This window comes from Toxotes jaculatrix, chromosome 10, assembly GCF_017976425.1.
Source record: "Toxotes jaculatrix isolate fToxJac2 chromosome 10, fToxJac2.pri, whole genome shotgun sequence".
In the NCBI taxonomy this organism is placed as follows: domain Eukaryota; kingdom Metazoa; phylum Chordata; class Actinopteri; family Toxotidae; genus Toxotes; species Toxotes jaculatrix.
This window is the reverse complement of record NC_054403.1, coordinates 28,708,793-28,734,058: the sequence shown is the minus strand read 5'-3', so window position 1 is coordinate 28,734,058 and position 25,266 is coordinate 28,708,793. Positions and strand designations below refer to the sequence as shown.

The 25,266-nt window shown below is 44.4% G+C and overlaps 2 protein-coding genes across 4 annotated transcripts; one reads left to right on the top strand and one right to left on the bottom strand.

Moving 5' to 3' along the window:
- Window positions 1–1,731: 1,731 nt before the first annotated feature.
- Window positions 1,732–4,702, bottom strand: si:ch211-132p1.2 (proteinase-activated receptor 4). 3 transcript variants are annotated; one of them, XM_041048313.1, is made up of 3 exons: window positions 4,650–4,702; window positions 3,653–3,702; window positions 1,732–3,268 (listed from the first exon to the last, which is right to left on the bottom strand). In XM_041048313.1, exons 1-3 carry the CDS (start codon window positions 4,652–4,654, stop codon window positions 2,193–2,195), a joined length of 1,131 nt encoding a protein of 376 aa, XP_040904247.1. In that variant the 5' UTR covers window positions 4,655–4,702; the 3' UTR covers window positions 1,732–2,192. The 3 variants fall into 3 exon arrangements, with proteins under 3 accessions (XP_040904247.1, XP_040904248.1, XP_040904245.1); XM_041048314.1 differs by lacking the exon at window positions 4,650–4,702 and adding an exon at window positions 3,784–4,159; XM_041048311.1 differs by lacking the exon at window positions 4,650–4,702 and having other exon boundaries at window positions 3,653–4,159.
- Window positions 4,703–11,735: 7,033 nt separating this feature from the next.
- Window positions 11,736–24,530, top strand: rnf130 (ring finger protein 130). Its single transcript, XM_041048381.1, has 9 exons — window positions 11,736–11,929; window positions 13,155–13,446; window positions 16,245–16,436; window positions 17,516–17,766; window positions 18,878–18,949; window positions 19,178–19,260; window positions 19,492–19,588; window positions 19,959–20,145; window positions 20,930–24,530. Exons 2-9 carry the CDS (start codon window positions 13,173–13,175, stop codon window positions 21,037–21,039), a joined length of 1,266 nt encoding a protein of 421 aa, XP_040904315.1. The 5' UTR covers window positions 11,736–11,929; window positions 13,155–13,172; the 3' UTR covers window positions 21,040–24,530.
- The last annotated feature ends 736 nt before the right edge of the window (window positions 24,531–25,266 follow it).

Sequence of the window (25,266 nt, the reverse complement as noted above, 5' to 3'; positions counted from 1 at the left end):
TAATAATTTTTATTATTATTTGAGTAATAACAATGAGGGTAACAGCAATGAGTTTTTAGCATAAAATTAGCAATTGTCTGAAATCTAGCCACTTAACATCTATGCTAGTAGCTTGAGCACATGGAGCACATTCTTAAGATTTAACCGAATATTTTACTTTTGATATCAACAAATATTTTCTTAGAGATAATTTAGGTAACAGGACTGAGTTTTTAGATTGACCGTCTCTGACACAGCCAATATATCATTAAATTTAAGGAAAAATAAATGAGATAACTTAGTTTTGGTCTTCCCATGACTTGCAGAAGACCCAAATGATGTGACTTCCTGCAGAACCTGTCACTGGTGGAATGTTCCAAATTTTCAGAGGGGGAAATGTGTTTGGGTAACAGCAATGAGTGAAAACCTGGGGACAGCACTAAAATGTGAATTTTAACCAAAATATAATGACGTTTTTGTAAAACTTGTTTTACAAGTGTAGATAGAATATGGAGTCACACTTAAATGCAAAAAAAGAAAAAGATTTTGGAAGGATTTTGTTCATGATGCATTATGGTAAAGTGTAGCGTTTGGCTGTGGGGACAGGCAAGAAATGCATGTATCAGTGTTTTAGATGCCTTTTGAAAATATTAAAAAAATATATATTTACAATTTCTACAATGATTCATGTGTACGGTGTTTTGTATAATAATAAAATATAATTTGTATTATATTATTACTTGTGTTTATACATTTAATATACAGTAATATGCTGGGGACGGAAATATCACTCTTTTGGGAAACAGGGAACTGTGTATCACTCTAATCCGAGTCGTTGACAGAAGCTGTTCGACAATAAGACGGCAGAAGTAAGGCGTCAAAATCGGCCGAAAAAAGTCATTTTTCAGAACGGCCTCAAAATGGTTGAAACTCCAAGCCCTGTACACTCTTAACAACCCCAAACACCAACTTCAGTTTGACAAAAAGTACCACAAAAACCACTCCTAAGGCTCTGAAACGTGCTCCTAAACACTTTCTGGGGGAACATTTTTGGCATCTCACACTTTGGAAAATTTTCACTCTCCCAACTCAGTTATATGGAGGAACTTCAAATGCTCATAACTCTGGAACCCTAAGTCCTAGAGACTCAAGGGTTTTGTTTTGTGGACAAAAAGTACCACAAAAAATAAAGACCTCAAAATGTCATGAAAAGTGTCATAGTTTACTAAGGTATGAAAATTTGACAAAAAAGTGAAATTTTTTTAAGACCTCAAAATGTCATGAAAAGTGTCATACGGCCATAAGGCGATTACTCCAGGGTGGCGGCAGTGACTTTGGGATGGATCGTGCACTTCACGTCCTCTTTGGAGGGTGGGCTTCAACCCTTTGTCCCTTACCCTAACCCATAACCAGGTTCATTTTAGCCTTAATCATAATCACATTTTGTTTTAGCCCTAACCCTAATCTTGATTCTAATTTCAAATCTTTAATTCTATTAATCCTAATTTTAACCCTAATTTTATTTCTAATTCTAAATTCAATTCAATTTTTTTTCCACCTATTTCTCACTTTTGTAAAAAAAAAAAAAAAAAAAAAAATACAAAATAAAGTAAAAAAAAACATAACAAAAATCACAAAAACAAATATAAAACTAAAAAGAATAATAAAAAGAAAATAAAAAGAATTAAACAAGAATTTATTTTCAGTTTAAAAACATTTTCTGTTCAATTATTCATATAACAATGATGAGTAATGCCGTTTTGGCCAGATGATGTTCTCATGCTAAACGAGCTGTCAGACATTTTGTGATCTCTGTCACTCAGCTGTCACATGACAGCTGATGATGTCAGCAGTCATGTGACCATCACTTTGCGCTGTTGATAGGTAAACAGGAAGTTTGTACAGAGCAAAAACAAAGTCTCTGATTAAAACGTGAAGAAAATATTCAAACGTTGACACCAAACTTTACCTTCCAGAGACATCACACTGTTCCCCACAGGAGGAAGACCATGGCCTCTGACTGAAAGCTCATCTGAGAAGTCAGGAATGTGTCCAAATGTAAGAAATCATCTCACCTGAAAAACTATCAGAGCTTAACAAAATGACACAAAAACATCTGACAGACAAAATTCTAACAGCTCTGAGTCTGACTCAAAATGTGAAATGCATGCTGGGATACTCTCTCTTTCTGATAAATGGACAGACTGAGGTCCTCAGGTCATCTGCATATCCACAGGACTCTCTAACACCCCCCGCCGACTGGACATGGACAGCAAAGTGACCTTTGACCTCAGGCCTGATGATGATGAGGAGTACGACACATCGTTCCCCAGAGAGGGCGATCTGTCTCCGAAGACGCAGCACAGAGCGCTCTTCGCCTTCTCCCTGAACTCTGCTGACACGTAGTAGAAGATGAAGGGGTCAATGCAGCTATTGAAGGTGCTAACGGCTAAGCTAACCATGTAGGGGACATAGAAGTCCTCGCCATCTCCCTCTGGCAAGTTGTCAACATAAGTTAGGAGGAGGAGGATGTTGCTGGGCAGCAGACACCCAATGAAGACCAGCAGGACCAGCACCGTCACCCGGATGGCGTGACCGTAGCGTTTCCCCTCAGCCAACAGGGTGCACAGCACAGCGCCATGGCAAAAGAGGACAACCAAAAAGGGCAGCAGGAAGCAGACAGAAAACAGGGTGGCAAAGTATGGCAGGAAGTAGTTCTCCTGCCCCTCCTCGGGCAGCGCGTCATGGCAGGTAGTGATCTGCAAGCTATCTAGCATGTAGGTCTGCTGCGACAGCAACAGCGGCAGCATGGCAGCCAGCACCACTGCCCACACCGCCGCTGTCATGTACAGTGATGTCCGCCGGCTGCGCAGCGTCTTGGCGCCAAAAGGGTGAACCAGAGCAATGTATCGATCCAGAGCCACGAGCGCCAGACACAACACAGATCCATACATGTTCCCGTAAAACATCGCCATCACAACACGGCAGAAAGGCTCGCCCAGCTCCCAGTTGTTGCCCCTGAAGTGGTACACGATACGAAAGGGCAGCACCAGCAGCAGCAGGCTGTCGGCAACCGTCAGGTTGATGAGCAGCGTGGTGGATGGAAGTGGTTTGGTCCGGAACAGCAGAACCCACAGGGCCAGCAGGTTGGAGGGCAGACCCACAGCGAAGGCCAGCAGGTACAGGACGGGCAGGTACAGGTTGGTGGTCGGAGCCTGAATCTCCTTCAGCTGCTTCTCCTTCAGAGTGGTGAAGTTACAGGTGGTTTTCAGCTTGAAGGTCCGTAAACCTGCAGAAACCAGGGCACGCATCAGTCAAACGAAACGTCCCCACTGGACCGCAGCGTGCTCATCTTAATGAAATGTCCTCACTTTGATAGAATGTCACCACTTTCAGGTACTACAGTCTTTAAGGTTCTCACACAGTTCCATAGTTTCTGCTGAGACTGTACGGACATTCACTTGTATGTTATGTCCATAGTTCTGCGTCTTTCATGTAAATATGTCTAATGACAACAAAGCTGAATCTAATCTAAAAGACAAATGAACGTATGAATGTTTCATGTTTTAATTGTCTCTCTGAGAAAACGGTCAATAAAAACACGTCCTGACTTGAACCTGCTGGAAACTGTCTCTAACTATTTGTGTGTTCACAGGAAGAAGAGAAGACTTACGGAAGGACATGCCGGAGCATTCGTCTGCAGGTCTAGAAGACGGGAAGACACTGCAAACCAACAACAGCAGAGACATAAAGACCAGAATCCTCAAAAACTCCCTCATCTCCTTCTTTTTCTTCACTTCTTACACGTGTTCTGCTTCTTCTCTGACGCCTGAGTTACTGAGTTTTACTGAGTTTCCTGGAGCAGCGGTTGCAGCCGTCGTCCTCTCACGCTCCTGTGGTTCAGCCTGTTATCTGATTCCAGACCTGCTGTTTGTCGACACCCGTCCTCTGATGGAATCCAGATGTGTGTTTGAGCCTAGTATGTCTATGTTTGTGAGGACCGGACTTTTAGTCTTCAGCTTTTTACTTCCTTAAATGTCAGTTTGAAGGTTCAGGTCAGGGTCAGACTCAGAGTTTGACGTTTAGTGGACACAGAAAACTCAGGCGTTAGTAAATGCAAAGTGTCCTCACAACTATAGAAGTCCTAATGTGTTTCTGTATGTCCCTCCCACGCTGTGATTCAGACTGATGGAAACACTTCATGTGTTCACCCTCCTAACCCTCCTCATTAAACAGGAAATGTGATCGCCCCCACCCCAAACAGTAACTGTCCAACCGCAGCTCAACATCAGCGACTCATGACAGCGGGACAGAACAGGCCTGACACCCAAACCCCCGCGCAGGAGCCGGTCCCTGTTCAGCAGGAGACTAAAGACGAAACGACCACAAAGCAGATGTAAAACAACGACAGACACTGAAAACAACAAAAATTAAAGACAAGGAAGATTATAGTTTCTTTGACCACGGCGAGTTTGAAACCCTGTCACTCTCTGTCTGCGGCTTCCTGTCTGTACGACAGCTGATAAGCAGGTTTCCTGTCTCTGAAACACAACATGTATGAGCTGTTATTGTTCTGCAGCAAACACTTTAAACAAACTGACTGCCGCTGTTGCCATGACAACAGAAAGTTAACCCCAACGTCACAGAGTAAACATACACTGTGAACTCACCACATCTCAGCCAACCAGTGTCCCGTCAGACGTTCTGGACGATCTCCAGGTCCTCAGGCAGTTTGATGGTTCTTCCTTTGGTCGTATCTGTGTCAGGGTGATGATACCTTCCTCCTCTCACTCAGCTCGGCCCTCAGCAGGAGGATCCTCCATATGAACCAGGTTCTGCTCGAGGTTCCTTCCTGAAGTGCTGATCTGGGGTCAGACTCTGTGTCTCTGTAAAGCGCTTTGAGACAAATAAAATTGAATTGAATTGAATTGAAGGAACTCCTTTCCTTCTGTTGTTCATGTTTTTTCTGTCTGTGTCTGTGTGTGTGTGTCCAACGTGTCCAGTTGTGAAATGTGATGTAACATTGAAGTGTGTGCTGTGTCCCGTGTACAGTCACGACAGTTGAGTCTCTGGAGGCGGCGTCTTGTGGACGGAGGCGGTTGGTGTTGCCGTGAGCTCTGTGGACTGTGGACGAGGATTTGCTGCTGGCTGAAGGTGTCCGTTCATATGAGGACAAACTGCAGGGGGTGGAGGGTGACGTGGTTTGGTCCAGCACTTTTCTGGGTTTCCTGTCTGCTTAACAGTTTCTGCTCCTCTTTAGTCTGTTGTGATGGACGGGGCGGAGGGACGGTGGTCTGTATGGAGTCCAGGGACGTGAAGAGGTCAGAGACTCACAGCTGTCGGGACACAGTGATGTGAGTCCTTAATAACTGTGTTTGTAATGATGGTGAAAACTCATGTGAACCTGGGACTGCATTACCTCACTGTGTCCACCAGATGTCAGTCCTGACGAGTCGCCGCCTCCTCCTGCTCCTCAGTGAAGCTCTGAGTCTCCTCGAGTCCGGTTTCCCCGCTGTCCTCAGGCTCTTTATGTCTGCGTCCTTTAAAACAGTCAAACCATCAGAGTGTCGTCTGTCCAGGACGGCAGGCTGCACGCGGGACGTGGACTTTACCTGGACACTGAATGGTCCAACTGCAGGTTAAAGATTTCCTTAGTCCGACGAGGACGTGATGAACAAAGACATTTGGTGTCACTTCATGATAAGACACCATTTTAAAGGGTTTATAAGCTGAAACCTGTTCTGTGTCCATGCTGCGTCGGCAGTAACATGTAAATCTATGATCCCTGCTTCTGTAAATATGTTGTATGTATGTATCGTGTTTTTTCTCTGTATTTTATTTTATTTTATTTTGAAATGTCTTTTTTGTTTTCCACCTCATGCTGCTCAATGTGTCTTAAATTGTCCCCAGGGGACAAAGTTCTGAATTTAAATCTGAAATGAATGGATTAAAGGTTAATACACTGCCACCAGTTAGACAGCAGCCTCACCACCTGTCCTCTGCAGGAGGGCTGGAGGACATCTGGACAGATGTTCTGTCCCTGAACACACGCACACATCAACACACATCAACACACACACGGGTCTATATGGTTTAGAGGAACAGGTTTACATGGACTACCCTTCCCTGAGGTCCCAGAGCTCTGGGAGTCAGACTAAAACGCTGTAAAAAAAAATGTAAAAAATTTTTTGCTCACTTCAGAGTTCAGGTACAACTTTCAGAACTTCATACACACCAGACACACACACCAGACACACACATCACACCTGATGGTTTTGTGGATTAAGCAGACAATTCTCTTTTTGTGCTTTAAGAGGACAGACCAAGCATTATTAGGACTTTAAAGAGACAATGACGTCACTAATGAAATAGCGGGACATTTTATTTTCCATAAACTGCTCTAAGATGTGAAGTGCTGCTCATATAACATGAAGCATCAACAAAAATATATGAATAAACACAATGTGAAAATAAGTGCACTGTCCCACAAACACTGTAAATATAGTGAAAACAAACAGAAAACAAAGCTGACACACAGCTGTCTGCAACATAACCACAACATAACCACAACCAAACCCTAAACCAAACCTGGCTTACAGCGGTTTCTGTCTCTTTGCAGCTTTTCCCTACCATTTTGCAGTGTTCTCTGTGCTAACACAGCACCTTCTGTTAGCTTACAGCTGTTAGCTTCCAATGACCACATTGGTTTTTTGTGGCCAGTTTTCCTTTAGACATGTCGTCTCTGCCAGATTTCTGCAGCAGCCTCAGCCTCGGACCACGCTTCTGGTTTTTCACCAGCGTTTTGTCCTGGAAAATATGTAAAATACAAGGAAAAATATGACACATACAAAACGTTAGCCGGTTGGAGCAATCAAAACTTATGTTCAACTAATGTTTACTTGTTTCTGTGATGAACCGACAACTTTTATAGTTGACACCAACTAAATTTGCCAAACTTTGATGAAACCTAATATTTGCTGCAGATCGTCTGAAGGAGTGAAAACACTGTCAAGTTGTGTGCAAAAGTTTCAGGGCATTGAACGTAAAGTAAGGATGTCCGAAAAAGTAATGCATCAATAGTTTGTTATTTCTCTCTTGTCCCAATACAAGGAACAGTAAACACACACACATTATCTGCTGTGACCAGCCTTTGTCTTTAAACTGGCACCATTTCTCCTTGGTACACCTGCACACAGCTTTCCAGGTCCTTGGCCGGTCGGTCGCACCTTGAAGAAGTTGCCACAGCTCTGTAAAGTTAGGATGTGTCTGTGTCATCTGTCTCTTGGTAATTTTTTATTCTGACATTCTTTTTTTGTGTCTTTTTGTATGTTGTGTAAAGACAACACAAATCTCACCTTCAGATAAAGTGCCAGTCTCAGTTACTGTGGAGGTCACTAATGACACTGCTTCTAAAAAACACACAATTTTCCAAAAGTTCTCCACCACACCTGAGATCTGGTGACAGGATGCAGACTCTTGAGCAACAGTGGTTCTCCCAGGTTCGTTATCCAAATCTTCATCTTCTGGCTTACAGGGACATCTGTGGACATGTCTCCAAAGCTCCTTCAGAATGTACATCCCTTGACAATACATACAGTGATAAACTTTCCGGCCACTGCTTTAGCCTTTGGTTTTCTCTTTGCTTTCAGTTCCACCCTGTAAAATGTTATGTCTAAAATTTCCTAACAATATTTGACGCTCCTTTGAGCGCTCAGGGAGGGAAAAAACAAGTTCAATTTCTGCATGTGTCCTCAAGTGGCGGGAAATTAGACCTTGTGCTTTACCACAAATGTAAGTAATTCTTGTTGCTCATCGTCAGATGATTCTTGGTTGTGACGTTCTGCTCGATCCTGCAGCTTTTTCTTCTTCTTCTTTGACTCTGATGTTTCTTCAAAGGGAAGGTGATGTTTTGATGTGCGTGGCAGTGGGATGCCTGTGTCTGACCCATAACATGTTCCAGCAGCAGGTCTTACTGGTTTCGCTTGAATCTGTCCACCTTTAGACCCGACAGGCATTAGAAGTCTGAATCGTCATCATCACCATCTTGAATCTCTGAGCCTGGTGTGTAACCCTCATCGGACCAAATGTTTGGTCCACATCACTTGATCCACTTTATGGTTAGTTTAACAATTCAAGACAACTTGATACTTAGCTGTGACGGTGTTGGAGGTTAGCGTTAGTGATCCGTCTGAGGCAGGATTTCTGCCAGACACATTTTCAATATATTCATTTAAACCTTGTGGGTCTGTTTAAGTTGTTCTTGTTTAACAGTGCTGATCTGAGATACACACACAGTAAAACTGTTTCACCTTCAACATGACACCCTCACAGATTCAGTCAGATATAACACTCTCTGCTGTGTACCAAGGACGAGTGGTTAATCATATGTATTCAGTCAGTTCATTAGATACACCAAGGCCAAATCAATGCAGTGTAGTTTAACAGTCCTAAAATAAATCCTAACTTCATGAAGGGTTCTAATGTTTTTGTTTGGATTGTTTCCGAAGTGTTCATTTAACTTTCTGATCCTTCTGAGGCTGTAATTTGTGTCAGTATGACATAACACAGCTCAGCGACACCACAAACATCATCTTCCAAAATGATCAGAAAGTTGAATCAACACCTCTCGAAAACAATTTCAGTAAAAATATTCAAACTTTCATGAAAGAGAATGAATTTCAGGACTGCTGTAAAACACGGAGTTAGTTTCAGCTTGGATGTATCTTATAAACCGCTGACGGAGTCTATATCCACCTACTGCCATTAGCCATACATTATAGCATAATACTAATATATCTCACCTGTGCACTGACAGCCAAGCCACTGAAAGGAGGATACAGGCCCCACACACTGAATGCATACTGTTGTCCACACAAGGCGATGACTCTGACACTGTTGGAAGAATGTTATTAAAAGAGCAAACCCATTTAAATCCAACATCAATGTGACACAAACATTAGATTTTCACTATTGACAACCAGATCTATTTGAGATCAGGTGAACTGATTCTGGATATTTTCAGTGTTTATCTAAAACAGAGAACAAGAGAACACAAGCTCAAAATTACAACGGACTTTAGTGTCCGTCTTATTTTAGATGTTAGGATCAGAAAAAAGAAAAAAAGAACTTTCTAGGTTCGGCTAGTCAACGTTTGAAGTTCTTTGAAGACTGACCTCCTGGAATGTGAGGATTTAGAGATGAAAATAATAATCACACGTAATGCTCCAATAAGAAAATGAAAAATCGGTTGTATTTACAGGGCTGTGCTTAAACATGCATACCTATAGCAGGTTGAATGTGCTACAATCATAAACACCATACCATTCAGTGTGTGTGTGTATATATATATATATCTCTTAGATGTGCAATAAGTCAAGATAAACAAGAAAAATATTGCAAACCAAACTCCACTCACCTTAATAACTGCACACATACTGCACTGTTCACATAACAGTTCTTTTGCACAGTCTTCACTCTCAGCTGAATTTGCACAACAGCTGATTTGTATATATCAGTACAGTTTATATTTTGTGTAACTTTTTTTTTTCACTTATGCTCTTATTAATATTTTGTAAATACTATTATCTATTTTATTTACTTACAACGTTTTGTATGGCATTCTGGGTGAAGAGCAAAGTAAGAATTTCATTGTACAGGGAAACCTGTTTCCTTACTGTGCAAATGACAATAAACCCTTTGAATCTTTGAATCTTGAATCTTGAATCTTGAATGAAGTTGACTCTTTGCCTTCAGAGTTTCCAGATTTGTATCAATGAGTTTTGAATAAGATCTTGTTCTACTTCCGTTTATTACCAATGACTCAGCTCCCATCCATCAGATGTAAACAGCTTAACATGTCCATTAAACTGGCAGACAGATCAAACCAGGCTGTCCAACAAAAGTCGCACTGGAGGAAGGAGCTTGTTAACTGTATGGTCCCCCGAAGCCATATTTGAGTGGATCACTGCTTTACACACACACACACACACACACACAGTGCACCTATCAAACATGTCGGTGGAGTTTGCGTTGTGTTATCAATGTTACATGAGATTGTATTTACCTTTCCATCACTGCTGACTGGACCAGGTGCTGGACTCTGAATCTGGTTCTCTTTAGCCGTCTTGATGCGGCTGCTGTCGGTCATTAGCTGCAGCACATAAAACATATGGAGAAGAGACATTTAACACACAGGTACTGCGAATGTACCACTGAGAGGATTAAACAGAACAGTCCTACATCTCACAAAAAGGCTTGGGACGTTATCATTACAGTGCTGCTGTTATCAGAGAGTTTCTTACTGTTCCATAATTCCATGACAATTATTTTGACTAACCAACAAAAAGCAACTGGTTCTCATCCAGACCCAGACTTCAAAAAGATATATGTGTAATTAAATGTACCACAATTTCTTTAAACTAAAAAAATCTTACAAAAAAATCAACTAACCAATTCAACATGCAGAGCCTGATCACAATTCATTCCTGCCCCTGTGCTCAGGTAGTCACGTTTACAGATTGACATTACCAGCATGTTTTTAATCCCTTTAACCGTCTGTGTCACTACTTTCCTGTATAACACAATATCACCTACGCTACAGTGCAGGTGGTCACACACGTGTTAACTACGTTAGCTTCGGGAAATTAAAACCAATGGTTTATACGTATCCGGTACATATGCGAAATCCTCTTGTGTGTGTGTGTGTGTGTATATATATATATATATATATATATATATATATATATATATAAGCTGATTATCGGTTCTCCTCTCCACCAGCCACGGGTTAATTTAGCCATGTTAGCTTATTATAAGCAAGGACAGCCAAAAAATACTTCAATAAATAATTCCTATTTCGATCCAGTAAACCAAACCTGAGCCGCCCGATAATGTTGCCCCTGTCCTCTTCTCCACCTGTTGCTGTTCTATTAACTAGCAAGGAGCGACTGCATATCAACGTTAGCTGCCTAACAAGCATCTCCCTCAGCCTGAACCGAGGCCATAGCTGCTAGCTATAGCTATAGCTGCTCAATCACGCACGCTAAAAACATACACGTATAAGTTACTGTAACTTGCAAAAACGTTCAATCAAAATAAAGCCGCTGTATGTACAAAAATGTCTGTTTACCTGTGTCCATTTGATCCGCCGCTGCCACCACGGTGAGCTTAATCCGAAAAGGGGGCGTGTCGACTAGTTAGAAATGACGTCGCGTGAACCAGCCAATCACAGCGCAGCCCGCCCAATTCCGACCGTGTGTATCGAACATGTGTATGAAAGTGTAATTACCGCCGGCGCCAGCAGGCTGCGCTGTTCTATACACTGACACTCAAAATCAGGTCAAGAACAAGAGAGAAAACGTTCTTCAGACACGATCAAATGCAGATACACATCGGCAAGGTCCGTCTAATACACACACACACACACACACACACATCAGCACACACATCAGCACACACACACACACACACACACAGACTCTACGTTCACAAAGTGATCGTTAACAAACATTATCGATCATCATCAGTTTAATTAATCGTTGGTTAAAAAAACAAACCGTCACTGATCTGATGACAGACAGGTGGACAGACAGACCGGTGGACAGACAGACAGGTGGACGGTCTCTCGGCAGGTATCGCGACAGCTGGTCGAAATCTCAGCTACCGAAACATGAAGGTATCACACACGCGCACTGTCTGCCGCCTCCCCGTTCCGACGCTCTGAGCCTGCGCAGTGCGCCCCGAGCTGACAGACCGAGAGACGGGGCTCGAGCCTCCGCACCGTCCGGCGACGACGGGGAACTGAACCGGTCCGCGACACCGAACATCAGCGGGGCCCGCCACCGAGCCCCGCGGACATTCGCAGGCATATCAGCGGGAGAGGGCGGGAGGAGAGCGGAGGCGGGCGCGGGTCGGTAGACCGGGAGCCTGCCTGTCGGTCCGCCTGCAGAAGGTAAGACAAAGCGGAGCGGAGCGGCTCCAGCGCCGCTTTCAAACGGCGTTTAAACACTGAGTCATGGTGCTGAATCCACCGCTGCGACTTAAAATGAGCGTTTATTAAACGGAGTTCTGAATGTGAAGGGTGTTTGAACGAGCGGGGGAGGAGGAGGGGGGCTCGGGACCGAAGACATGACGGCGTAAAGGTCCAGATGTTGGCCTGTGATGATGCTCCATGTTCTGACAGACAGCGCCGTCCTCATGTCCTCTTACGGTCTGTCCTGCACCTGACAGTCTGAACCCAGGGACTGTGGACACTGAGAAATGCTTTCAGAGGACATAGAAATAAAAGTATGGAGAGGAGACACTGAAATACAGTGGGACAAAGAGATATTAAGACATTTAAGGACAAACAGAAACATAAAGAAAACAACTGGGGGACGCTAAAGAAACGAGCCAGTTTGGTGGATTAAAAAATAAAGATAGAGAAATAAGAAAAAATGTAAAATAAAAAAGGAGAATTTTAGAATTTATTTGGAGGACTGGGACATGACTGGACTTTGAGGTAGGAGACAAACTAAATATGTTTTAAGGAGTTAAACTGACTTTAGAAATTAAATATCGAGTACGACCATTGAAATACACACAAACATTTTATGACAAAAGGAAAGAAAACATGACTCAGACGTTTTAATCTGCACGAATCAAAGCAGACCACACGAAATGTTTTATCTGGATGATAAAGACGGACAGAGAAGACTGACATCATGTCAACCTTTAGATGGACACAACAGTCGTTAGAAGCTATAAACTGAGGTTCTACCTGTCCCTGGAGTGTCCTCTGCTCTGGACAAAGACTGACCTGAGGCCGCTGCTCGTTGTGAGTCGGTTCTGTACGAGTTAATTTGACTTTGGGAACAAACTCACATTAAAACCAGGTTTTGAAATACGGCACATCTGTAAACAAAGACACGTTAACACATGTTTCTGAGGACAGCAATCGAAAGACAGAGACTGAAGACATTTCCTGGAGATAAAGACAAACAGTAATTACAGCAGAACACAGGGAGACATAGGACATTTTGGACAAACGACGAAATACTGAAAGACAAAGAGACATGAAGACGTATTGAGACATTACAGAGACATACAGGAGACAGTTGGACAGTGCAGTTTTCAGGAGGACAAAATGTGGTTGTTGTTGGACTCGTTCTGATGTAAAAGATTTTTTTCCCTCACAGGACAACTGAGAGAACGACATGACATCTCGGAGGCGGACCCATCTCACTGTCTCATCGGTCCTGGTCCCAGTCCTGCTCCAGGTCCTGGTCTTGACGGGCTCCGTGTCGGCAGCTCGCTCTGACCGAAGCATCGTGTCGGAGGAGTATGTGGGCGCCACAGTGAACGCCACAGTGCTGGACGGACGTGGAAACACCGTCCACATGATGAGCAGCGATGACGGGACGTACGGACAGAACTCACCCAAAGTGGACACCAGAGGACTTGTTATCACACCTGCACCGCATCATGGAGGTAAGGAGGACACACGCCTGAGGACACAACACATCTGAGGACGCAACAAGGTAACGAGGCGATGTCCTCAGATGTCTTTTGTCCAATCAACAGTGTAAAACCCAGAGACTCAGTTTACTGGAACTGGAACAGTTTACCCCAAACCCTAACACACAAACGGAGAATCTGATTAGCAGCTGATTGATTTTCTGACGATCAGTTCATTGATCAATTGACCAGTTTGGTAAATGATTCCACTCTTCACCTTCAGTTTCTCTGTTAAATGACAAATGACTGTACCATTTGGTCAGTGTCCTGTAAAGACACCTGTATGACATCACTGAAAGGGGAGGGGCCAGAGGAACAACACGGTGTAAAGTCTGAAGAGCAGTAGTTTACAGGTGGACGGCTGCGTGAAGGCGAGCAGGTGATCCAGAGCAGCTTCTCTGTCGCCTCTGACTCACACGCCACTCACAGCTCAACAATCACCAGCACACACACACTGCACCACACATCAACACTGCACATGTTCACACACACGTTTGTTTTATTAATTATAAGGGTGGCTCGGTTTAGGGCTCGTCCAGGTGTGTCAGACAAGCCTCTGCAGGTTCTCACAGAGGAACGTGCTCCTCAGTCTGTGCAGCAGAGAAAAGACGTTTTTTTTTTTATTGCCGTGGGCCCAGAAATCCTGATAAAACCTCCTGACTCAGAGTTCGATCATTTCATCTGAAACGTGCTGCGGGAAGAGAGAACGCTGCCCTGCACCGCGGGCGATGCCGGAAAGGTCCAAAACATCAGATACACTTTAACCCGGTGGGACACCCCCACAGTCCCAGAACATCCGAGGACAACTGACCATGAAGGCACCGAACTGGTGATAGTCCAGAGGTGTGGGCACACGGTCGCATCACATATAAGTCTTAATCCCGGGGGGGGCCTTACAGATGTGTTCTGAAAATATATTTGCCGCCGTAGAGGCCGAGCGGGAGACGTCCAGGGTCAGGGTCCATCCTCTGCTCACGAGTGACAGGAAGCCGGGCTCCTCTTTATTCAGACGTGGAAAAAACTGAGATATGCTGCAAAAGAGATGAAGGCTCAGACTCGTCACTGTGTTAATGAGATGTTTCTGAGTTTCCAATGAACGGACGAACGTCCTCGACAGAAGACGAGTCACCGTCCCAGAATATTTTTTATACAGTTGAATGTCAGAGAGGCTTCCTGTGGACACGTGCAACGTTACAAGATAAAACTAAAGATTTCAGGTGCAGCTGTACACATCAGCTTGCTCTGATCTGACCCTTTGACTGAACGTGTCCCTCTGCAGATTCTGTCCTCAGCTGAGTCCACCAAAGACACATCCATCCATGTTCTATACCGCTTGATTCGTCAGGGTCGTGGGGAGCCAGGGTATACCTGTCAATCACAGGGCCGACAGACACACACACACACACACCTAGGGGCAATGTAGAGCAGCCTAATATGCTTTTGGTTTTTGGGATTGTGGGAGAACCTGGAGAACCCACACAGGCACAGGGAGAACATGCAGACTCCACACAGAGGAGCTCAGCCCGGGGTTTGAACCCGGAACCCTCATGCTGTGAGGCGACAGTGCTCACCGCTGAACCACCGTGCCGCCAATGAAAGACGCAAAGAAAAATAAAATAAAATTGAAATGAATAAATATAGTTTGTGGTGGAAAAGCAGCAGAAAGACAAACATGATGTTAGCTGCATGCAAACCACAGCTTCAGGTAAAGAGCTGTGTGTGTGTGTGTGTGTGTGTGTGTGCGCACGCGTGCGTGTTGCTCTGGACCTTGTTGTGTGCGCAGCACATGGAGCGGTTTTACTGTATGTTGTGTTGAGACACTGCGGAGGTTTTCAGACTCCGTTCAGGCCGCTGAAGGTCGGAGCGTCTCTGCTCTGAAGTGTCAGATTACAGTGAGACAGTCCAAGGACACTGCAGCTGCTGGACGGAGCTCGAGTGTCTGCAGCATCTGATTAAAGCTCACGCACGGAGACGCTGAGCGTTAATGTTTGTCCGAGCCGCAGCCCAACACTCCCACCACGAGCAGCCAAATCACCCAGTACCTGAAACAAACTAAAATGTTCTGGTGTTTGATTCATTGAGATAATGAAGTTATTAACAGTTTTCCTGTTTTCTATCAGTTAACTGAATCTCTGGGACACAAACTGACGACGTTCACGAAAGATTGATCCTGAAAGAAGCCGGCAGGTTGATCCGAGTTTATAAACTGTTGTTTGATTGTGTCTCGGTCGTAATCAGTGAAATGATTCATCAATAATATTGAAAAATCAAAAATAATGGATGTCGGGTCAGGGTTTCTGAGCTCAGACCAAAGCAGCCACACTGATCCTTCACAGAAGAGCAGCAGGTTAATCCTCTCACCTCCTGAGCTGAGCTGTTTCCTGTCACTGAGCAGACGACGGAGACTCTGATGTGTCGTTTGTGTCTCAGGTGGGAAAACAGCCTGTTGGGACGCTCTGCCTGAGCAGACGAGCTCAGGGGCTGAAGAGTCTCTGAGGACGTTGTGTTGTAGTGGTAGTTACAAACTGCGAGCTGCAAATATTCATCATCCACTAACCTGAGGATTATTTCATCTGTTAATGGAGTCCAGTGTGTCCTCAGGTCTGTGGGACCAGAGGTCCAAATGTCACTGAGACGTGAGACTTCATACTTTCAGTGTTTGTGTTAAAAATGTCTGAAATGTTGACTCAGTTATCGTATCAGCTGTTTTCTTATATTTGGAGCAAAGTGCTGATTAATGCAGTAACCATGGTAACGACGTGTCTCCTCAGTGGTGGACCGGCGGGGCTGCGACCCCAACACTCGTTTCCTGGTTCCTCCTCGGAGCGTCCACTGGGTGGCGCTGCTGCAGAGAGGAAACTGCACCTTTAAGGAGAAGATCCTGAAGGCGGCGGCGTACAACGCCACCGCCGTCCTCATTTACAACAACTCCACAGACAAGACGGTCAAGATGGGACACGAAGGTCAGAGACATGTTTCACTGTCCTCAGTTAACAAACTGATGTTTAACCCTGATGAACCCAGCGTCATTAAAACCCCTGACCAGGGCAACTGACGCAGAGTTGCCCCGATCCCTCCGATCCATGTCAGCTTCTACATATACACAGGAAGTGGATGAGGTCACTATGACCTCACATTTTACATGCATGTGCGTGTGATGCTGAATACGAATAAACAATAATAATGTTCCTGCAGTGAAAATGATAAAACTCAGAAAAACACACATCAGATCAGCATCAAGTGGGTGATGCATCATGGGAACTGTAGTTCTTCTACTGCAGTTCTGAGCACATCATCGCCTGTATGTTGCTGATAGAGCAGTACAGTGTGTGTGTGTGTCACTGTTGCTGAGTCACTCTGATCAATAAAACTAATAAAAATCAGGCTCCAACACAAACCAGAGGTTCATGACATCACAGAGCTTTGAGCCAATCAGGACTCCCCTCCTCTGAGCGTAGATCTGATGCAGCTCAGTTGGACTCGGTTTCACTGAGTCTCTGTTTTAATGACGTTTGTTTTCTTAGAGTTTGGATGAAAACGGATCTGACCTTCATCTTCTGGCCCCTTTTATTTTGAAAAGTCTCGTTCTGTTTATGATGAAATAAAAAGTGATGAATCGTTTCAGCCTAAGAGACACGCCCACACGCTGCTGAGGTCAGAGGCTGAAGCACCGCCTCAAACATGATGTCTCACACGTCAGGAATCTGCTTTCCCCCTGCCTCACCCTGACTCACTCTGTCAGAGACAGAACCCTGAGGTGACGCTGGTCTCTGCCAAAACCTTTCATTCTGATCCACATGCATGATATCCAGGTGTGGTCTGAACACGTCTCACCTGCAGCTACAGATTCCTGCTCCCTCCTCCTCCTGCTCCCTCCTCCTCCTCCTCCTCAGTCTCTCAGTCCTCCCTTTGTGATTCACCTGTGTTACCTGTTTTCCTCAGGAAAAGGATTCTGGGGGTTTGGGTTTGTGTTAGTTTATTGAGACGGATGTCTTTACATCATTAAACTCCAGTAAGCTGGAGTTTATGGTTCTGTGTGCAGGTACTGGTGACACAGTGGCGGTGATGATCACAGAGGCGTACGGGAAAGAGATCCTGGCTCACCTGGACAGAAACATGACGGTCTTGGTCTCAGTGGTGGTGGGTCAACGCGGTCCCACCAAGAACATCAACCGAGGCTCGCTGGTCTTCGTGTCCATCTCCTTCATCGTCCTCATGATCATCTCATCAGCCTGGCTCATCTTCTACTTCATCCAGAAGATCCGCTACACCAGCGCCAGGGACCGCAGCCAGGTAACTGGCTAACAGGCTAACATACAGCTGACAGGTTAACGTACAGCTAACAGGCTAACATACAGCTGACAGGCTAACATACAACTGACAGGCTAACATACAGCTGACAGGTTAACGTACAGCTAACAGGCTAACATACAGCTGACAGGTTAACGTACAGCTAACAGGCTAACATACAGCTGACAGGCTAACATACAGCTGACAGGTTAACGTACAGCTAACAGGCTAACATACAGCTAACAGGCTAACATACAGCTGACAGGTTAACGTACAGCTGACAGGCTAACGTACAGCTAACAGGCTAACATACAACTGACAGGCTAACATACAGCTAACAGGCCAACATACAGTTAACAGGCTAATATACAGCTGACAGTTTAACGTACAGCTAACAGGCTAACATACAGCTGACAGGCTAACATACAGCTGACAGGCTAACTCACAGCTGACAGGCTAACTTACAGCTAACTCACAGCTAACAGGCTAACATACAGGCTAACACCCCCCCAGCTCAGACGAACCTTAATATTTAATGAAGTGAATCTCTGCTGAGAGTTTAATGGAGCAGTGGGCGCTCACCTCCCCCTCTCTCTCTTCCCCTCAGTGAAATCCAACCTCCCTCTCAGGACTCTGTCTCCCCTCCTCCCCTTCCCTCCTCTCCCTCCAGCTGCAGGACGTCCTTCGGTAAACAGACAGAGACAGAAGTTTAAACTGTCCTGTCAGCAGGACAAAACTGTCAGAAAATATCTGCTGCTCTGATAGAACACTGAAGACTCTGTCCCACACTGTCCCACACTCTGTCCCACACTCTGTCCTGCAGCTGGAGCTCTGTGTGGTGGAACTTATATACATAAGAACACGTTTGGAAAACGTGAGTTTCTGAAGCATGAATCACATGACGGACGTGACGTGGTGAAGATGAGTGAGATGTAAATTCTAAATGTTTAAGACGCAGGACGAAAACGTCCTGCATCAGACTTTATTACAGGACATAAGAGACAAACGAAGACACTGTTTGTCTGAACAGACACTTTGTTTACTAATGTACTGGTTACTTTTCACTGTCCACACACTTTTGGACATATAACCCTCTGTCCTCTGTCTCTCTCAGCGTCGTCTCGGTGATGCAGCAAAGAAAGCCATCGGGAAGTTGACAACGAGAACTGTGAAGAAAGGGGACAAGGTAAAACCTGAAGACACACGGTCATTGATCTGAAGTGCAAAAGACACTGTCTGCAACACCACAGAGACTCAGGACCAGCACAGAGACTCAGAACCAGCACAGAGACTCAGAACCAGTACAAGGGGACAAAGTGTCTCTGAGTAAAGCTGCTGATGGTGAGCTGTCTTGTTAACGTGTCGTCTGTCCTCTGTGTGTGTGTTTAAATTGTGTTGTGTGTGTGTGTTGTAGGAGACCGATCCAGACTTTAACCACTGTGCGGTGTGCATCGAAGCGTACCAGCTGAACGATGTGGTTCGAATTCTGCCCTGCAAGTGAGTCTGAAAACACCAGCGCAGGCTGTTTCCACAGGGTTCTCAGGCTTTATCACAGGGTTCTAGCAGTTCAGTGATACCACCAGTATCACCAGTCAGACCAGTATCACTCAGAAGGATCCACCTCAGACTCTCTGAGGTCTGTGTTTTCAGATGATTGGACGATTTTCACTCAGCTGTGATTTGATGATAAAATGTTCTCAGATGAAACGTGTCTCTGTCTCTCCGCAGACACGTCTTCCATAAAGTGTGTGTGGACCCGTGGCTGAACGAACACTGCACCTGTCCCATGTGTAAACTCAACATCCTCAAAGCTCTCGGCATCATGGTGAGTCTCGTGGGGATCAGACACTTAGTGGTTGGATGATAGTTCAGTGAGTCCTGGATGGAGGCGGTCCAGATGTGAGCCGGTCTGTAACAGGACGTGATGGAATAACCAGGTGTTAACGTTCATCGTGTCCTGGATGATGTTTGGTTTCAGGTGAAGTTAAAGCTTCAGGCTTCAGTTCAGCACTGAAACATCTGTGTCTGCCAGATGTTCGCACACCTGGCTCACAGTCTCTGTGCAGGTGCACATGTTCTCTGTGAAGTGACACACACATGTTTCAACCCCTGTTCTGTTCAAACATGATTAGAAATGTGGTGGCAAGCTGTTAGTGACTGACCTCTGACCTCTGGCATCTGTCCTCTGTCCTCAGACCAGTCTTCCCTGTGTGGACAGCGTGGTGTTGGACGTGGAGCGTCTGGGTGTCAGTCAGGCTTCTGGCAGCCAGAGGGCGCCACTGGGCAACAGCAACCAGCCATCCATCAGCTTGGAGCCGCTCAGCCCCCCCCACCCTGAGGCCACGCCCAGAACACCTGCTGACATCACCATTGCCGTGACCAGTAAGAATTCAGCACAACATGACGCAATATACTCCAAACTTTCATCACAGTCCTGACACAGACGTCAGCATTTTACTGCAATTTAACACTGCAGGCAATATGACTAGGCTTAGAGACATCTTCACAACGTCACACAGCAACTTCACACTGTCAGAGCAACGTCACGCAGCAACTTCACACTGTCAGAGCAACGTCACAGTTATAAGATCATTTTCATAAGTGATTATCTGTGGAGAGCTGAATTATTTTTATATAACTCTTCCCTCACAATCTTCGACCTAAATAAATGATTTATTTTCAAACATTCAGTTTAAATCAGAGGTCAAAGGTTGAATTCAAAGACAATGTGACACATTTTGCTTTAAAGCTAAAGTTTAAGCTCACAGCAGAATAATAAAATAATTTACTCACAGGCTGAGTTTTTTTTTCTGCAGTGTCTCAGATTGTCCAGCAGATGGAGCCAGTGGCGTCATAAACACAGTAACTGTAGATACATATAAACAGCTGAAACTGTGTGTTTAACACATTAATGAGGCACAAAGAGCTGGAGCTGGAGAACAGTCATCATTTTTGCTTGAAAAAGTAAATAAACACTAAATCGATTATCAAAGTTGCCGCTGCTTACATTTTTTTTGATGAACTGATCAATTATTTGACTGATTGTTTCAGCTCTGCACATTATCAATCCTCTGAATCTGCACAGGCATCAAACATCCTATGATCAGGGTGTGGAGATGGTTTTCGTCAATAATTCAGCATCATTCTTGTTTTCCTGTTTCATCAGGCGGCGGTCACTTCTTCAACAGAAACTCGGTGTCTCCTCGTAACGTTGTCTGTGAGATGGAGCTGCCGGACATCCAGGCCTCGCTGGACCTCTATGACAACAAATCCTGAGGTCTGTCGTTACGTATACAACGGCCCACCTTCACTACCACCCCTCCATCTTCTGATGAAGGGAGGAAGTGTTTCACAGTGGGGGGGTCTGATAATGACAGCCTGGATGGACTTTTGAGCGTTTATTCCATCAGACTTTCTTCAGACTTAACACAGATTCTGGTCTCAGCTTAGACTCGTTAGCTTGGCGACACTCTCATGTTTTTATTTTCTCCATAAGAAGAAAAACTGGAGGAAGTGGAGCTGGTTGTCGGGTCAGTGTTAAAAAAATGTTTTCAAACAAGTGATCCAGAGAATTCCAGGTTTCAGCCCAGGAACCAAGACCTGACCTAGAGTCCTCTGGTGGAGCTGAGGGTGACGTTGTTGTTGGGGTACTGGAAGAGTTCTGTAGTCCCTAAAAGCATTCTTTGTTTCTGTAATCCTGGATTGCCAAGTTCCTAAAGGTTTCCTCTAAAGGTTCCAACTAAAGAAGTACTTGGGTCCTGGAAAATGTCCCGAATTCCTTGAACAGTTCTTGAAAAGGTCTTCGTGTATGAGTTCCTGGACTTCTTGAGTTTATTGGAACAAATCCTGAGTTCCAAACAAGGTTCTTGGATTCCTTTAAAAGGGTTCCCGGGTCCAAGGTGTCCTGGGTGCAGGCTCTTGTAAAATTTGCTGTTTTTTTAAAAAAGGTTCTTAAGAAATTTTCAGAGATCCTAAAAAAAATCTTGGGTTCTTGGTAAAGTTTGTGAGTTCCTAAAGATGTTCCTGATTTCTTTAATGGTTTCCTGGAAAATTTCCCAATCTCCTAAAAAGGTTCCCTGAAACATTACTTGGATCCTAAAAGGGTTCTTGGGTTCTTGGAAAACTTTCTGAGTGACTAGTATGTTCCTGGAAAAGTTCTTTAGAACCTTAAAACGTTCCTGGAAATGTCTCTGAGTGCCTAAAGCTGTTTTGGGGTTCTGGAAAATGTCTCTGAGTTCTTAAAATGCTTCGAGGAAATTTACCAAGCCCGTAGCATTCTTTTTGTGGAAAGGGTTTGTAGAATATCCTAAAGAGGTTTTTATTCCTTAAAAGGTGTCTGGGTTTCTGGAAATGTTCTTGACCACCTCAACAGATTCTACAGATTTTTATGTGATCTTTGGAAAGGTTCTTGGCACTTGGAAAAACAAGTTCCTAAAGACTTTACTGGAAAAGTTCCTGAGTGCCTAAAATGGTTCCTGGACAGGTTCTTGAAGTCTTAAAATTTCCTGGATAACATTTCTGAGATCTTGAAAGAGGGTCTTGCATGTCCATAAAACTTCCCAGTTCATACAAAGATTCCTGAAACCGTTCCTGAAGTTTTGAAAGGGTTCTTGTGTTCCCGGAAAACAGGTCCAAAGATCTATACTCAATTCTGCCTCACCTGGACCTAATCATACCTGACAGCAGCTGGGCCAGAACCAGAGAAGACCCAAAGAACCCAAACCCAAAAAAGGTTCTTGTCAGTGTTCACTGATGTTCTGCTTTCAGTCAGTCATAACTCTGGAACCTGAGCTCCTCTTCTGACCATTAACAAACACTTGTGAGTCAGAGTCCAGAGTCTGTGACCTGGAGATGGATCAGAATTCCTTGTCTGTAAATATTGACTGAGCAAGTTTATGATGAGACTAGAACCACAACCATATGAGGACCTGGACCCTGATCCTCTGTTGGAAACAATCATGTGAACTTTAACAGTGTTAACTCCCCTGTAGCAAAAAATGTATCTCTGTAGAATAAAGAGATGTTAGACTTAAAGGAACAGTCCAACATTTCAGGAAACCTCTTGGTCTATGTTCAGTAAAGTGGAGTTCCTCAGGGAACTGTTCTGGATCCTCTGGTCTTCTTAGGGATTTAAAGGAACACTTTAATACTGATTGAACCCTTGTGTTTCCCTTTCCACAATCAGATAAAAAGATTCATTTTAGCTTCATCAGAGACCGGCCTAGGTTGTGGTTAGCCTAGCTTAGCATGACTGGAAGCAGGTGGAAACTATGAGTGTAGTGCCATCAAAAGAACACCAACCACTTCAAGTCTGTGATTTTTATGTCGCGATCTAACCAGCTAGTCAGCTGTGTTCGGTCGAGTGGACGCATCTGCAAACGACCAGGATCCTCTGGACTGGGAGTGGCAGTCTGTCGGTCAATAGTCCAGTTTCCCATCACAGTGCCATTAAACCACTGGAGAAGAAGAGAACACGCAAGGTGAAATGGGTTTTGTCCAAAACCCAAAGATCTTCACTTACTGAACTGAAAATCTGACTCTGGAGAAACTGACAGAATGAAACATCTGAAAACTGACTCCAACGATTAATCAACTATCAAAGTAGTTGACAGTTTTCTGTCAGTTGATAAATCAACTAATCTCTGCAACTGTACTTTGCATTAGTGAGTCCAGGTTATGGACAAAGAACCTGACAGTTTCATGGGCTCGGTTTCAAATAATTCAACATGTTTGTCATCGTAGATTGACCTTTGTAAACCTGTAAAATAGGAAAGTGTGTGACACTGAGGTTATGACCGTGTCCTTACACCTGAAGCTGACTGGAGACGGACCGTCCAATCACAGAGCAGAGTCCGGTCAAAGGGCAGAATCATATTCACTCTTTTTAACCATAATTTGAGCCCATAGTTCAGCAGGTTGCTCAGCTGCTGAGTGGGAAGTGAAATCTTTTAAATCAGGATTCACCGTTGCCTGTCGCTATATCGGTTTGTCGACACGTCTTAAAACTGTGAAATCTTTAGTTAAGGTCTTAGGAGACGCTGCTGTCCTCCTATTGGCTCACAGCCCTGATAAGGTGTGGGGTCTGCAGGTGGACCCACTGTGATTCCAGGACTTCAGTTTTTGGTCAAGAAACAATTACTGCCGTGTCTCTTTATGTTTGCGTGTGTCCAGCAGAGGGTTTCCTGAAGTGACGGACTGCTCCTTTAAAGTATATTAAACAGCTTCTGAATTACTCAGTGTGTAATAATCAGATATAAACAGCATTATACAATCTATAACCTGACTGATCGATCAATATTATCTCTGAAGTGACCTGAGCACGTCCTGATGGTGTCCAATAGAGTCCTGCAGGACAGTCGGCTTCTGCCTCTGTCCTCTGAGTCACATGGTACTGATGGTGATGGTGATGAGGATGAAGGACAATGTGTGTGATGCTTTCAGTTCAGTGTCTTTACTGCCTCAGCATTAAATGTCATTAAAGTGTCTCTAAATCTCATTAAATGTCAAAGTGTCTTTAAATGTCATTAAAGTATCTTTAAATGTCACTGAACCAGCTGTCATCATTTCCATGAACAGACTCAGTGACTCAGTGAATAATGACTGAGACTCAGGGTCAGTGTCTGTCTCTGCACTGGACTTGTGGATGTAAGGTCACAGACTGTTTTCATGCTTCAGCCACACCCTCCAGGTAACATCACCTGCCCTCACCTGCCAGCCGTCCAACCACTCCTGTGTGAGACACTGCCATAGTCACTTTGGCCCCTAAATGTTTGGTCAGTATTTTTGTGACTGATGCAGAAAAACAAAGAGAACGTCACACGGTCTTTGCTCCAGCCGTTGGTGTTGTCCTAACAGCAGCTGCAGCTCAGTGACGGGTCCATCTGAGTCCGGCGGTGGAGGTGAGCTCAATCGCCAACCACAGTCTCTCTGACATCAGGTTTCTCGCTCATCTTGGATGTCCTCCTGTGGTTTTCCTGTGTCCATCTCCAATCAAGTCCACCAGGTCCTGTGTTTGTTGACACGTCAGCCCTGGAGAACTCAGCAGGAGGGAAACAGGCTGAGTGAAGAAGCAGGATGTGGATTAGCTGAGCCTCACAGAAGCCTGCAGACTGTCATCTGGTCAGATGTCTCACCTGTGTGTGGCGGGACGGTTTCCTCTTCATCACTCCTCCATCGCTGTGTAAATGTGTACATAGCCAGTTTTTACTGTTTTGTATTTTTAACTTAACTTTTTATTTTGTAAATAAAAATGTGATTTTTCATCTTTTGGCTCGTTTGTTTTTTCTGTTTCTGGGTCACAGTACTTTTACTGTGAAACTGTAACTACAGGAAGTACTTTTACTGTGAAACTGAGAATACTCCTGACACTGTGGTGCTGGTACTTTTACTGCAGTACTGCAGTAATTCTCCTTCCGGTACCGGGAACTAATCGCCCCTGTTGTTGTGAATAAAGACGAAAATAAAAACATCTGAACGTTTTTATTTTGTTTGTTTCTTTGGTCT